General features: G+C 41.6%; 1 protein-coding gene across 3 annotated transcripts in view; it reads right to left on the bottom strand.

Moving 5' to 3' along the window:
- Positions 1-16,290, bottom strand: part of LOC134527719 (uncharacterized) — a 260,507-nt gene that overhangs the window by 34,784 nt on the left and 209,433 nt on the right. For all 3 annotated transcript variants that reach the window (XM_063360633.1, XM_063360632.1, XM_063360634.1), the window contains one exon: positions 12,347-12,562. In XM_063360633.1, the coding sequence (XP_063216703.1) occupies positions 12,347-12,562 (216 nt within the window). The remainder of the gene's footprint in view (positions 1-12,346; positions 12,563-16,290) is intronic.

Raw genomic sequence — 16,290 nt, 5'->3', positions numbered from 1 at the left:
GAGAAATTAAGTCACAGATTGAAAGGAATCGAGAGTGCCTTAAACCTATTATTGAGACTGCTATTTTCCTTGCCAGGTTAGGCATTGCATTTAGAGGCCACCAAGATTCAGGACCCCTTAATTTGGAAGAGCCTCCTAAGAAAGGTGAAGGTAAATTTAGGTCTCTTCTAAAATTTCGAGCTGAGGCTGGAGATCAGGCATTAAAGGAACACCTGTCAACAGGAGGTTCAAATGCCACATACATAAGCTGGCTGTTGCAGAATGAAATTATATCATCCCTGAATGACATAATACTAAATAAATTGGTTGAAAGAGTTAATCAAGCTAAGTTCTTTTCAATAATGTGTGACGAAACAACAGATGTAAGTGGAACAGTTCAACTAGCAGTGAGTGCAAGATTTGTAGAAAATTTCGTAGTCCATGAAGTATTTCTGCAGTTCATCTCAGTAAAGGATTGTACTGGGGCTGGCTTAGCAAACACAATTTGTACAACAATGGAAGAAGTGGGGCTAGAAACAAAAATGTTGGTCGGCCAAGGTTATGATGGAGCAGCAGCTATGAGTAGTGCTTTGAGAGGTGCCCAAGCAATTGTTCAGCAAAAATACAAGAAAGCCCAGTATGTTCATTGTTCTTCGCAATCGTTCAACCTTGCACAGTCTCAAGGTTGCAAATTACCACAAATAAGAAACTGCAAGGAACTTTTTTAAGTTCCCAAAAAGGCAGAATGTACTTCAAGACGAAATCAATAAAATACAAGAGATGCCTAGGGCACAGAAACTGAAAAGAATGTGTCCTACTCGATGGGTTGAACGACATGATTCTCTTCGCTCCTTTATTGAATTGCTTGAGCCTATGTTGGCAGCTCTGGACGTGATTGCAGGGTTATGGAGCGACAGAAAGACAGCTACAGATGCAAGGATGCTTGCATGTGCGATATGCAATTGAAGCGGGTGTATCTTCAGAGTTCGTACATGCGCCTTCCTTCCATCCCTCTCCTCACGTCATTATACTCCTCTCCTACCCCCTCCCTCTCGCCAATAATTTATTTACAGGTGAATTCTCATGTGTCTGGTGTGCGGTGCGCCGTTTCCCCTTAATTTCCCCTCCGCGCATGCGCAATTGTGTTAGGCTCTATTATTTAAGGGCTCGCAGAGCTCATTGGAGTCCCCTTTTTTTAACTGAGTTTTAGTAGAAACAACATGTATTGTTGTTGCCGTTCTGTCAGATTTAATCACTTCTTAGCTGTTGGTCGTCATAATGTTTTGTAAATTTGTATCTGTTAAATTTTTGTTCGGGCACGTCTGACAGAACTTTACTTAAATTCACTTTGGGAAATAAACGTGCTGGTGTAGCGGGGTTGAGAACTCATGTCTAAAGGATCATAACCTTTAATAATTTGGAATTTTTGCTAGCCAGCTTATAACCTTCTGCAACGACGACCACGGTGAATAATTCGCGTGTACGGCCATGCAATCTCTAGTCCGCCGCGTCGAATGAAGTACTGTCAGGTTTGGTAGAGTAATAAACCTTCGTGTAACTTGTACTTTGTCTCGGTTTGTATGTCAATGCTTGAATTTTTGAGAGTCATTGTTTGTAACTGAATTTGTTGGGCTTGCGCGCTTAATTGGGTGCGCAGTTTTTTGGGGCGTTTAGTCCTTTTACCTTGGTCGTGGTGAATTGCTTTGAACTAGACCCGGGATTGCATGTGTCATTACGGTTTTTTTTGTTGTATATTTGGCGTATGTAAATTGATCATTATTGTATTACGTATCTAATCAGTTTATTGTTAAATGCTTGTTCGAATACGTATAGAGTTTACTAAGCTATAAATGGTTTTGCTATTTTGGTTATATTTATTTGTTTTTCTCTCATACCACGTAAGGGTTTCCTCCACAGTGTAGCTACTCATTTCCTATCCAGCTAGGAACTTCGCATTAACGTGAGGTGTTGTACACCGAGTTTGTAGTCTCTTGCGAATTCCGTATCCCAAGGGGCTGCAAATAAACTGCGCTACTCTGCTAGCGTAGCTTCTGTGCTGTGTTGTTCCCTGTTACAGTATCACTACCATCATGGCTGCTCCGTCAGTGGGCTGGGTGTATAAATGTTCTAAGAGCGAGCTGCTGCAGCACTTTGAGGACAACGGCCTTGTCTACGAGCCTTCCGAGACCGTGGCGCACTTGCGCGCCAGGCTTGTAAAGTTCGTCCGGACGTCATGGGACGCGGCGAGTGCGGACTCTCCTCTGCCCGCTCCCATTAGCGTGAGTGCTGCGCAGAACTCGTCGTTTAATTTGAAACTTTTTTTTTCAACTTTGAAATCTCTGCCTTCCTTGGACGATGCCGAGCCCAAGGCGGCTTTGACATTTCTGTTAGAAGCACATAGGATCAATGAGCTTAATCTTGTTTCTGAAACTGACTTTCTAAAGGCTCTGCTTAGTAAGTGCGGAAGCCACTATCAGGAATTGTTAACGAACGCGATTCGCAATAGGTCTACCTTTTCAGATTTTAAGTCACAAGTTCTACGTCTAGCATGTCCTCCACGAGTCCTTGACACCTGTAAAAGAGATTTAGTTTACAGGTTTCAGTTTCCTAACTAGTCAGTTGTAACATTTATAAACTCAGTTTTGTCTTACGTAGAAGTGTTAGAATTGACTCTGCTTGAGGCTGAAGTGGTAGACATAATATTAGAAAACATCACACCTCTGTGCCTTCAGCACTCAGCTATGCTTAAAGCCCCTACTACAATAGAGGAATTACGTCATTGGGGCCGTGAAATAGAGAGTAGGCTCATTACGACGCAGAAGTTTCATGCGGAATTTCCACCCATTGGTCATTTTGGCATGACACGCCCACAGTCTAAGGCCTTGAGCTCCCAGCCTGCTAAAGTGTTGGCTGTCGGCGGCGCCGAGCGACCGCCCGCTCGAGTGAGCATAAGTGTAATCCAGCCTGGTAGCACCGAGCGACGTGCGCCTGATGATGCACCGCGCGCCAGCCAGGTCGCCGGGCCGTCTAATGCCACTGACGTCACGCACTCCCACGGCAGGTGTGCCAACTGCTGCGCGTTTGGACATTTAACCGCAGCTTGCTCTAGCACTCGTGTGGATCTCCATAGACGTAAATGCTTTAGGTGCAAGGGAATCGGGCATTACCGCCGGGATTGTCCGGGAAACTGACCTTGACGGGCCGGAAACTTGGTCGTCTCCGTCGGAAGTTACGCAAATCCAAGTCTAAATATTTTTTACATTTTGTGGAAACTTTGATTCAAGGACAGTCTTTCTCCGCCTTGGTGGACTCCGGGGCTACTTGTTCGCTTATTAGCGATAGCCTGTTTGATCGTTTGTGCATCCGGTCCCCGTATTTAGCGAGTAAAGTCTCTCACAACTTTGAAGCTAAGGTTTTCACCGCCAACGGGGAAGTTTTGAGTGCCTCTAAGTCGGTCGTCTTACACTTGAAAATCGCGGGTTTGTCCTGGGATTGGGTATTTACTGTGGTGCCTGGTCTCTCTTATGATTTGATATTGGGTTTAGATTTCCTGGGCGGCACCCGCTGCGTCTTCGACGCGTGTGCGTGTGAGTTACGCTTTGGATTTGCCCCCAACTTAAGGGTATTGCTTACCTCTGAGAACGTAAAGCCGATTGTCATGGCTTGTCACGAGCCCACTGTTAGTGATAGGGAGAAAGCTTTAGCGGAGTTGATAACGTTGTATCCAGACGTAATCACTAAGGCCATAGGTAGATGCGATGTGCTTCCGTATCGCCTTTATTTGAAGGACGAAACGCCTGTCAGATCTAAGTATCACAAAGTGTCGCCTCCTAAGTTGCAGGCAATGAGAGAAATTATTAACAGGTTGTTGGATGCCGGGGTTATATCGCCGTCTACCTCGGATTACAGTACTCCCACATTTTTGGTTTCAAAAAAAAACACCTCTGAGTTTAGGATGGTGCATAATTATAGGCCCCTAAATGAAAAGTTAGTGGATGACATTTTCCCTCTCCCTACTGTTGAAAGCGCGCTACAGCATTTAGGGAAAGCTAAATTTTACTCAGTTCTTGATCTCAATGCCAGTTTTCATCAATGTTTGATGGATCCTGCCTCTCGTAAGTACACAGCCTTTTCGACTCCCTGGGGGCACTTCGAATATAATCGCGTGCCTATGGGCGTGTCGTTTGGAAGTCAGGCACTGAGCCGTGTGCTTGACCATGTGCTCAGTGACCTAAAGTTCAAATTCGTCTTTAATTACATTGACGACATTGTTATTTATAGCGCGACATTTGAGGAGCACTTACTGCACCTCAAGGAGGTTTTAGAGCGCTTAAGGACCGCCCACTTAACCATCAATCCAAACAAAATTGACTTAGCTAAAGGCCATGTTAAATTTTTAGGTTTCATAATTTCTGAAGGGAACTTGGTCATGGATCCAGATAAGATATTCCCCATTGTTAATTTTCCCCGACCCAAGAGCCTTAAAGGGGTACAACGCTTTCTGGGCATGATCGGATACTTCGCCCGTTTTGTACAAGATTTTGCCGTTACTGCAGCCCCGCTTAACCACCTGCGTAAAAAAAAATGTCGGATTTTCCTGGGGTGAGGAACAGGAAAAGGCTTTCAACACCCTTAAATCCTTAATAGCTTCTCCTCCTGTTCTTATCCTTCCGGATTTTGAGCGGCGATTTACTCTTCAGGTTGATGCCTCCTCCATTGCTCTAGGCGCGGTGCTAGGGCATATGGAAGACGGTAGGTTACGCCCCATCGCCTTTGCCAGCCGCGCTCTCTTGGAGTAGGAGAAGCGGCTAGGCACATACGAGAAGGAGGCCCTCGCCTGCCTATTCGGCGTCGAAAAATTTCAGTCTTATCTTGATTGTCAGCAATTTGATCTTTTTACTGACAATCGGGCATTGTCTTGGCTCTTCAACCACCCACACCAGCTGGGGAAGCTGGGTCGTTGGGTTCTTCGTCTTTCCAAATTTAATTTTCAGCTGCATCACATTAAGGGCGCTGATAATGTGGTTGCCGACGCTCTCTCTCGCATGTATAACACGGATGAATTCGAGGCCGTGGAAAACCCTTCTGAGCTTGAGCCTGAGCCTGTTCACGTTAATGTCGTTAAAGTGTTCCCTGAATCTTATTTCAGTATACGTGATTGCCAGGCACAGGATCCCTTTTGTGAAGGAGTCAAAAACGACTTGGCGGCTAATGAAAATGTTCCGTACGTTGAGGAAAATGGCGTAATTTTCTTTACAGGCAAATCTGGCCATGCCCGCAAGGCCCTGGTGCCGGCTAAATTACGTCCCATGGTATTGAGTTATTACCATGCGTCCTTGATAGGTGGCCACCTTGGCATAGAAAAAACCTTCAAGCGAATTTCAGCTCATCTTGCGTGGCCCGAGTTAAAGGCCGACGTAAGAAATTTTATCCGCTCCTGTCACGACTGTCAGGTGTCAAAGCCCCCTCAGAACACCAGAGTGGGGCTGTATGGTGCAGACGCCCCCGTCGCCCCCTGGCATGTAGTACATATGGACATTTTCGGCCCCCTCACCCGGTCCCGCAAGGGTAATAATTGTATTTTGGTTCTCCTAGACATATTCACTAAATTTGTTATTTTGATACCTTTAAAGAACATGAAGGCCACCACGATAGTCAAATCACTGAGGGATTGTGTTTGGAAACTGTTCGGCGCTCCCGCCATGTTAGTGACCGATAATGCTAAATATTTTCAGTCCACGGTCTATAAAAACATATGTCTGGAATGGGCTGTGAAACCGATTTTCAGCAGTGCTTACTATCCTAAAGGTAACCAATCTGAACGCCTAAATAAGGTCCTTAAGGCCACTCTCATTTCCTTTTACCGTGATGATCAAACGTTGTGGGACACAGATTTAGATTTTATTAACGTTGGATTAAATTCTGCTCATCACTCGGCCTCTGGATTTCCGCCCTCGATTCCTTTCTTAGGTAGGGAAATTACCCACCCGCTTCTTAATCAGTGGGGCCTCCCTTCTTGTGAGACCGTACTCGACAGCGCCTCCCTAGACGCCGTTCTCGATACTGTGTCGTGTAACTTGCGTAAGGCCCGCGAGGCTGTGGCAGCTACGTTTAATAAGACGCGCACTGAGCATGGTTTTAGTGTAGGTAACAAGGTTTTATGCCGGAGCTTTGTTCTCCCCTCCCGCATTGATAACCTTAATGTAAAATTGTTACCGCCGTATTATGGCCCCTTTGAGATCATAAGATTTCTGGGTCCTAATACGGCGTTGCTCAGATGTTCTTCGAATAAGAAGAAATACAAAAAATGCCACGTTAGTCATTTGAAATTGTACTGCTCTGCATAGCATCCTTGTGGTGACTGTAAATTTTCATTTTACCTTTAGAAACTGGTACGTTGAAGCAAAAAAAAAAAATAATAAATTGGTTTGTTTGTTTCTGCCTATGATGTAATTTAATGTTATTATTACCATTTTCCCCACTTTTGTAAAGCCTTAATTCTTTTGGTGCACACCTTATTCAAGAAAAAAAAAATACTGCCTGGGTTCGGTTGTTTCCTCGTTGTTTTTCGTGTGTTTTAGCCATACTGCATTGACACTGGCATCCCCTCCCTCCTTGCCCGTCCTCTGGTGTGCGTGCGAGCTTCAGTGCGAGTCAAGCTGTTTACCCGTCATCGCTTACAGCTGACTTCTGCTCGTCCGACTTCGCTTGTTGCGGAGTCAGCCCGTCCGTCGGCTGAATGTGTGATTCGTCTCGTCCCGCCCCCGCCGGAGCGACCCACTCCCTGGACTACACGGCCGTCTTTGGCCTTGACATCTATCAGCGGCTTCACGGCACTCTCATTGCCGTCCCTTCGACAGTCAACATGGGGCAGGGCCCGCCCCAGCTGACGTCATCGAAGAGGATAGCTGCCTTCCTTGTTCCCGGCGTGCTGTAGTCATGACCAGCACCCCGGCGAGCTCGAAGATCTTCAGGCCGACTCGCAGAGACAAATCTCCTTGTCATAAGGACGCCTCTCGCCAAACCATGGTGGCGCTCGAGGGGTCCCTCGAATTGACTTGCCTTATTATCGCCCGACTTCATGGGCCGAAACGTCCGCTTCAGTCAGACAGACTTACTGCTCACCACCCTTGCCGACAGAGATTCTTCAACGCTTCACTAGGCTGGCCGCCTAATCGTAATGAGCAATCATCATGTTACTACCCTATGCTCACCCCACTGAAAGGGCTGAATCTGCAAGATCCGCCTTCTGCTGTGCCAATCGTCCCGCCCGACGTCATGGCGTTCCGGCCCAGCTGTCACGATTTCCTCTGGGCGGCATAAGTATCAACGTACCGAGAAGGCGCCCGGGCTGCCGCAACTCCAGGCGCAGAGACCTGTGACGCTTGGGCGAGGCGCAGAGATAGACGCTGTCGACGACTTACGCCACCGCCTGCCGTCGGCCCGCAAGCTGGTTGCTGGTAGCTGGTCGCAGGACGCTGTTGCTGGTTGCCGATCTCCAGTTGCTGGTCGCTGCTCGCTGTTTGCTGCAGTCAAGAATGTGCTACGATCCTGTCATAAACTTTCGCCTTCAAGTGTGTGACACGAAGATGAGAGAAAATAAACTGTTTAAGGCCCGTATCATGGACACCTTTTAAGTCGTTATTTAAAACATTGGAAATTGCTATTTACTGGTGAACTTTAGGGATCGTTCCGGGAAGGTTTAAACTTTTTTTAAGGGGGGGAAGTTGAAGCAGGTGTATCTTCAGAGTTCGTACATGCGCCTTCCTTCCATCCCTCTCCTCACGTCATTATACTCCTCTCCTACCCCCTCCCTCTCGCCAATAATTTATTTACAGGTGAATTCTCATGTGTCTGGTGTGCGGTGCGCCGTTTCCCCTTAATTTCCCCTCCGCGCATGCGCAATTGTGTTAGGCTCTATTATTTAAGGGCTCGCAGAGCTCATTGGAGTCCCCTTTTTTTAACTGAGTTTTAGTAGAAACAACATGTATTGTTGTTGCCGTTCTGTCAGATTTAATCACTTCTTAGCTGTTGGTCGTCATAATGTTTTGTAAATTTGTATCTGTTAAATTTTTGTTCGGGCACGTCTGACAGAACTTTACTTAAATTCACTTTGGGAAATAAACGTGCTGGTGTAGCGGGGTTGAGAACTCATGTCTAAAGGATCATAACCTTTAATAATTTGGAATTTTTGCTAGCCAGCTTATAACCTTCTGCAACGATGACCACGGTGAATAATTCGCGTGTACGGCCATGCAATCTCTAGTCCGCCGCGTCGAATGAAGTACTGTCAGGTTTGGTAGAGTAATAAACCTTCGTGTAACTTGTACTTTGTCTCGGTTTGTATGTCAATGCTTGAATTTTTGAGAGTCATTGTTTGTAACTGAATTTGTTGGGCTTGCGCGCTTAATTGGGTGCGCAGTTTTTTGGGGCGTTTAGTCCTTTTACCTTGGTCGTGGTGAATTGCTTTGAACTAGACCCGGGATTGCATGTGTCATTACGGTTTTTTTTTGTTGTATATTTGGCGTATGTAAATTGATCATTATTGTATTACGTATCTAATCAGTTTATTGTTAAATGCTTGTTCGAATACGTATAGAGTTTACTAAGCTATAAATGGTTTTGCTATTTTGGTTATATTTATTTGTTTTTCTCTCATACCACGTAAGGGTTTCCTCCACAGTGTAGCTACTCATTTCCTATCCAGCTAGGAACTTCGCATTAACGTGAGGTGTTGTACACCGAGTTTGTAGTCTCTTGCGAATTCCGTATCCCAAGGGGCTGCACAATTGTGATTTTCTTATTGCCTTGTATGTAATAGAGTCTGTTTTTGAAATTACATTACCGCTCAGAAAGTACCTTCAAACTGTAAATTTGATCTCAGACTTGCAGTAAACTCTGCAATGAGTTTCCTCACTGGAAAACATGCGCCAAAATGCTGAGGAATGTTTCCACACAATATTTAAAAAGGCTTCAGAAGTCTGTAGAGAATTCAGTATAGCAGTTGTGCAGCCCCGTGTTGTAGGTCGTCAAATGCTAAGGTGCAAAACAACAGCTGACACTCCAGAGGAATATTACAGGAGAGCATTTTATATTCCTTTTTTTGGATGAGACGGTGTCAACCATTGATGACAAATTTCTTTCTCACAAAGAACTACTTCAACCTTTTCAGTCCCTTTTAGCTGCAGTAGGTCCTGGTACAGCAGGGTTTCCCATTCCAGATGAAACTGTCAAGATAACTGATGAATTTGGCTGAATTTTATGATCTTCCTAGTGATATCAAAGGGGAGCTCATCCTATGGGTGCACTTTGTTCAGGGTTTGAAGCAAATTCCACAAAGTGCCATTGATGGATTGCAAAAATGCTATGTAAACATGTTTCCAACTGTGCACGATCTTCTCACCATAACGGCCACTCTCCCTGTCACAACATGCACTTGCGAAAAATCATTTTCAACATTAAAATTATTGAAAACTTACCTAAGAAACACAACAGGAGAAGATCGTCTGAATGGGCTCGCTTTGACATACATACATTACAACATTTCAGTATCGCCATAAGAGGTACTTGACAATTTAGCCAATAAACCAAGGCGTCTTAACATCCGACTGCGGTAAAATCTGCAATGTATGTATTCAAGTTTCTTAATTTGTCAGAATCATAACAGTAGCTAAGAATTTACCTCAATAAAAAATTATTTGTTGTAATGATTTCAAGATTTGTTTTTCATTATTGGAATCCTAAATCCTACATTTTAAATTGTAATTATGTTATAATGATTTCAAGTTTTTGTTATTGGTAGGTATACTATGTGATATATTGTAATGTACATTGTAATGGTTTATGTTTTATTTGTTGGTATCCCATGTGATAAATTGTAAGAATGTTATAAAGTTTTTATTTTTTCCTTTAAAGGTATCCTAAGTGTTAAATTTTAATTATAAACAGTAAAATGTTTTTCTTTATTTTGTCTTGAAAATGAACCCCCCCTCCCCCCAAAAAAAAAAAAAACAATCCTGGCTGCGCCACTGCGTATATGGCAAGTAAAATTTCATTTGGTGGTATCAAGCTAGGAGGGAAACTTGAAGCATGGAAATTTCAAGTTAGTGTGTTGCTAAGGGGAATGGGTGTGTATCGAATTGAAAATGGTTCAGAAACAAAACAAAAGACTGAATAGTCAAAGTAGACAAATAAAGAAGCAAAAGTGCAAAGTTGAATAGTTATGAGGCTATCTGAAAATACTGCACAGGATTATTGTACGTGAAGAAAATTTCACAGTATCTATGAGCAGAAAAGTGAAACAAGTCTCCACATGGTACAAAAAAGTTTCTTTACATACAAATTTGATGAAAGACTTGATAAGTCTTATTTTCTGACAAAGGTATTAGAAATTCATAACAAGGTGAGAAAGATGGAAGCAAATTTTTAGATGAATTCATAAGGCAAAAATACTGATGTCATTACCTGAAAAATATAAACAACTTGTTACAGCTTGGGAGTCTGCCCCAGATGATACACAACTTAACTGCAAGACTTCTGATAGAAGAATGAAGATTTAATTAAAGGGGAGAGTCAGAGTGTAAAGTGGGTATAGTGTTATACGTATAGCAAAACATGGAATTCAAGTTAAGAATATGGAATTGAAGGTCCCAAAGAAAAACTTTGTTTCTACTGTAAAAAACCTGGACACTTCAAAAGGGATTGTGGATACAAACTACGGAGATAATAAAATAGTATTACCTTAATAGTTGTAATATCAGTTATGGTAGGATTCTCACTAAACAAAAATTGGCTTTTAAATAGTGGCGCTAGTGAGCTTGTATGTTCTGAACATGACATCTTCATATCATATAAGGTATTGCCAATTGAGAAGCCAGTTATTACTGATGGATCTGTAATACATGCTGTATGCATTGGACAGATAGGTCTTAAGGCTAATGGTCAAAACTGGACTGAAACTAGTCTACATTGTGCTGCATGTACCAAACTTAAAAATATACTTATTTTCTTTGAGCAATGCAGTAAACAGGGGTTATGTCATGTCAACAAATAGCAAAGTTTGTAAGTTTGTAAAGGAAACTGCAGTTGCTAATGCTGAAAGAAAATTGAATGTATCTAGCTCGTGATTTTCAACCTTTGACAAATCTAGGTAAATCCACTCCATGGACATGAGATACTCGGTCACCAGAATTTTCATAAAAAAATTACATAATGAGTTTCGAATGAAGATAAAAGATATCATGCACAGTCAATTGGTTGTAATTTTTTAACAAAGAACTACAACAAGCTCTAAAAAAAATTATAGAATTAAAAATAATAGGACAACACCTGAAAAAATGGTGGGGCAGAAAAGGAAATGTTAACACTTGTAGAAGTAGTAAGAACCATGATCAATGCAAAGAATTCAGACAAAGACTTGTGGTGGGCAGAAGTTGTTAATACTGCAGCATTTGTCTAAATTGAACCAGTAAAAACAGACATGATGGAAAAACACCAGATGAAGATAACCATTCAGTGTCAAAACATTGCTGGTTTTTACATGTGCACGTACCAAAAAAAAAAAAAAAAAGCAAAAGTGAGATGCAAAAGCTAAAGCTAAAAGAGGCATATTTGTTGGTTATTCTTAAGACACAAAGGAGGGCTACAGGATCTATTTGGCTGATGAAAGTAAAATGGAATTCAAGAGATGTCAAATTTATATTACTACAGCACATGTTGAAAAATAAAGTTCGGGCCGTTATAATTTTTGGTGGTACACAAAGACAGTACGAACACGCCGACCTAAACACCTATCCATATTGTTTTTATTGTGACATTGTGTCAGCACCAATAATCTCACTGAATACTAAATATTTTCATACACAAGCATTTAAATTCTGAAGACGTGCAGAATAATATAAACCAACAGCACACCCAGCCATTTCTACCAAAGAACTAGATGTCACGTGATTAAATTTCCTTTTTGGTTGTTTCACGGGGAGAAAAAATAAAAATGTACATCTGCTTCCCAGTTGCTCAGCTGATTTAGTTCCAATCAATACTCTTTACATTTTCTTGCTTATGTGACAAACACCATCAAGATTAGATGCCATATTGTAACAGAAACGAAACCCAGACAAACAATAAAAACATTTTCACTACCAGAAAAATAGGTAAAAATAAATCGTACGCTGAAAAGCATCAAGATATCTAGAAATTCCGTACTACTGTAATGTAGATTATTTTCCTTAAAAATTACAGGAAAATAGTAAAAGTTGCAGGTATGGATCAGCAACGGATGTGACTTCCTCTGAATAGTTGCCAGTTGTGAGCAATGTGGCAACCACCATAAAGATTCCAGGCCCAGAGTGAATGCAGGCTGAACTACCTTGTGGTTGAACTCGCTCTCGACAACCTCCTGGTCCAGCTCGCGCTGCAGGTGCCGCAGCGTGTCCCGGTCGAGGAAGGACTCGCGGGCGTCGCACGGCGGGCGGCACTCGGGGATCGAGGAGGCAGCCGACTGCTTGTGGCCTTCGTCGTGCGGCACCGCGGCGAGGGACGGGCGTGCGCTCGGGTTGTGCGAGTCGGGGTCAAGCGTGGACACCTGGCAAGAACAAGAACAAGGGCATTCGTTCGGCTAGCAGCACCACGGTCCCCACGACTGACACATATTTACTAACAGGCTGTGAGGAAACAACCTAATAATATTATTTCACGAGCGCAACCACAACTACCATGATAATCACAGCAGTTTACAAGTTTTGACTGAAATCAATATCTGATTGTTTGTTATAATTATGTTTAGATATAAATTTATTATTAGATTATCCCTGGAAAACAAGTTGTTTGCCTTTTTTGTATCCATACTACCGCCACAACAGAACTTAAGTGTTTATTTTAAATAAAGAAAAGTGGTTAATATATGTCTGTTCTGAGAGAATAGTTTTCACCTTGCTACTTTCACCTTGCTACATTCTTATTAGATAATTCTCCCTATTAAATGTCAGGCATTGGGAACATTAATTCTGAACACTTTTACAATTAAATTATAAACTATGTACGTGCAATATTTTGAATCACAGACGACAATATCACACACTTATGGGGGATTAGGCCTAGCTATCTTGCAATTTAAAATATTTTGATAACCCTTGCAATAAAGCTTCCATTCTAAATTTTTGAGTATAACATGGTATAGGACTTTTCTAGAGCTACTTGTTGAAGTCAAAACTTGTAAACTGGTGTGATTATCATAATTGTAGTTCTCGCATGAAATAATAATTTTTTTCCCATGAGGCGCTTAAAGACTAGAGCCTGTTCGTAAATATGTGTTTGCAACAAGATAAAGAAAGCCTGGGAGTTATGATTTATGCTTTAACATGCCAAAAATTGCCATATAATTTCAAAATTTGTACTATAGAAAAAATATGGAAAAATCCAAACTGGCAGGACTTTCCCCCTTAACCGTGTAATGTTCCTGACCATCTGCCTGCTTGTAAAATATTTATTCACTATTTATTTTTCTGGGTTTGTGAAGGGAGGCTAGTGGTTGTATGTAATCACTTGCAATGTTCAGTTCCATAATGGGCTTAAATATTTAACATGTTTGATTTAGTGAACTTTAATTTTAGATAAACACAACTAAGAATCATTTTTGTTGGTTAGGTTAACATGTGTATTAATTACATTTACATATTTTAATTGTGCTATATTTCACTACCTCATAGAACTGGTACTATACAAAGCTTCTAGAACAATTCTGAACATTTTAGGTCTCACAGAGATGCAGGTAGAAAGTTTTTTGAAGTGAATTCTTAAAAAATTTGGACAAGGGAATTCCAGGCAGTAGTCAAAGTAAAAAAATGTGCCATATAATATTGCTCTGGAAGGCATTTGTCTGTTACCATAAGGTCATGATCATTCTGATTGTTTGGCTGGGCCACACGATCACCTCACCCTAGGTTATTTAAGCTCATCACATCATTCAACCAATTATCACTTGTCAGAACCGTCACTCCTCCAGCCTACTCAGCTTGCTGAGCAAGTTAGTGGAGAAGGCCATACTCAGCCGCCTGATCACTGAGACACTATGGAAATACTGCCAACCTTCCAGTACGGCTTCCGAGAGGGACACGCCACACTGTACCCGCTCGCAAAAATAGTCAAGGATGACATAGGTGCATTCAATAACCGAGAGTACATGCTGGGAGTGTTCGAGGCATTCGAAAAAGTGTGGCAAAACGGCCATATACACAAAATGATCAACCTTAACTTCCCGACATCATACATAAAGCTAATAGTCAGTTTCTTGTCAAATCAAACCTTTAGAGTAAAAGAGGATGGACAGTTATCACAGCCCCTCCCTATCGCCAGCGGCGTGTCGCAAGGGGCCCAACTCAGTTCTTTCCTTTACTCACTGTATGTCACCACCATTCAGACTAGACAAGACGTCAAATACAATTATTGGTGAATGGCAGTGCCATTTTCTACATCAGACTCACAAACGCCTACAATTATACCTGCAAGATTTGGAGCGCTGGTTAGAAAAATGGCGCATCAAGGCAAATGCAGATGTTGCAATCAGGAAGGAAAAACTCCTGGATATTGCGAAATGTAAGCAGTACATTACAGTAAGTGAAGAAGCTATATCATTTTATGAAGATGTGCTTCGTTGGCCAGTCACAATGAACAATCACTAAGTGCTACCTACTGTTTGCAGAACTAATATCATTCATTGCTAACAGGTGTTTTCGTGTATTGTTTCTGTTAAATACATAGAGTAACATTTTTGTTTCATTTTCAGAAGTGATGCCAGTGACAGTTTAAGGTTATATTTGTAAAATGGCATAAGTCCAGCAGATTTAAATATTTGTACAGATGTTATTTTGTGAAGTAACACAATTATTATCATGTGCCATAATTTCTGTTGTATTATGGTGTGTATAAAAATTCAATTTAATGCTACAATTATATGGCCACATGCAAACCAGTTTTTCGTGTTTTTCTCACAATTCATGTTTTTGGACATGCGACCTTTTGCAAATATCTGATTCAGTTAATTGTTTTGTTTTGCTGTCTAGCACGCGAATAATACATTGTCGGTGGTCGATTCGTTCGAGCAGATAGTTGGAATGGAGTCGCCAAGCTTTTCTCAAGACGAGAGAGACGAAATAATAAGAAGTTCTGTTCGTATGCGACCGGAGTTGTTTGACTCGAGGGACAGAAATTTTAAAAATTACAAAACTGGTAGGCGATCTTGTTGGAGTAAATGGTAAGTTCATGATTGTATGTCTTCATTTCGTGTGTTGAGGATATTTATGATTATTTTTTTTTTAACTTTTTAAAGTAAAATATAAGTATAGCAACTGTAGCAAATATAAATGTAGCAACTGAATGTTTTGTAGGTAACTTCAATCCTTATTGCATAAAATCATGAATTTCTTTCATCAATAGTATGTCATATTTTATGTATCCCTAGTATCCTATAGGCTCACTTGAAAACTAAATATCAAAGTTAGTTGCTGTTGCTGAATTCACATCCATGTGCTGTAATTTCACAAGTGTATGACAGTTCCTAGGTGAAGAGGCAAGAAGGAGATGGCTTCTCATCAAAAACAATTTCACCAAGTATTGTAGACGGAAAAAGGCAGAAAACCATTCCGGTGCTGGTGCAGGAGCGGTCCATGACAAAATGCCACCACTGTACCAGATGATGACATGGTACCTCAAATATTCTGCAGTGAAAAGGTGTGATATATTTTGAAACAATTGGGGTTTCTGCTGGAATGGTTTCTGGAAAAAAGTAGATTTAAAGATTGTCAAGCACAATCAACACACTGTGGTGTTAAAGCTCATTTTGTCTTAAGCTGTTATACTTTGTGTCAGATGATTTGTCCATGTGTTGATTTAACCTTTTAGCCTACCTGGCTTCCTGGAAAAACTAGGGTTCCTGCGATTTTCTCTTCAGACACTTCTCAGCTTACCCACTTATTATTGTTAGTCAACAGACTTGACAAAGAAATACATTTTTGCTGACCATTACTGCAATGGACTATTTGGGGGAGGGGGACGTATGTAGTACACCCTACCTTTCGTAGCATACACCACAATGTACATTTGTATATACATGTACCTATTCTCCCCACCCCTCTGATATAGCACTATCTTATGTTCCTGTGTAGTCAAAAACTCGTTTGTTGTTTTCAGTCATAGATGTATTATGCAAGCTTGCTCTACATAACATGAAAATTGTTTCAGGACCTCAAGTAACCTTTCAGGGGATCAGGAAATGCCAGACACCCAGTCATCTCAGACACCAATTTGGGATACCCT

The sequence above is a fragment of the Bacillus rossius genome, chromosome 1 (assembly GCF_032445375.1).
Source record: "Bacillus rossius redtenbacheri isolate Brsri chromosome 1, Brsri_v3, whole genome shotgun sequence".
NCBI lineage: Eukaryota > Metazoa > Arthropoda > Insecta > Phasmatodea > Bacillidae > Bacillus > Bacillus rossius.
This window is presented reverse-complemented; position numbering and strand designations above follow the sequence as displayed.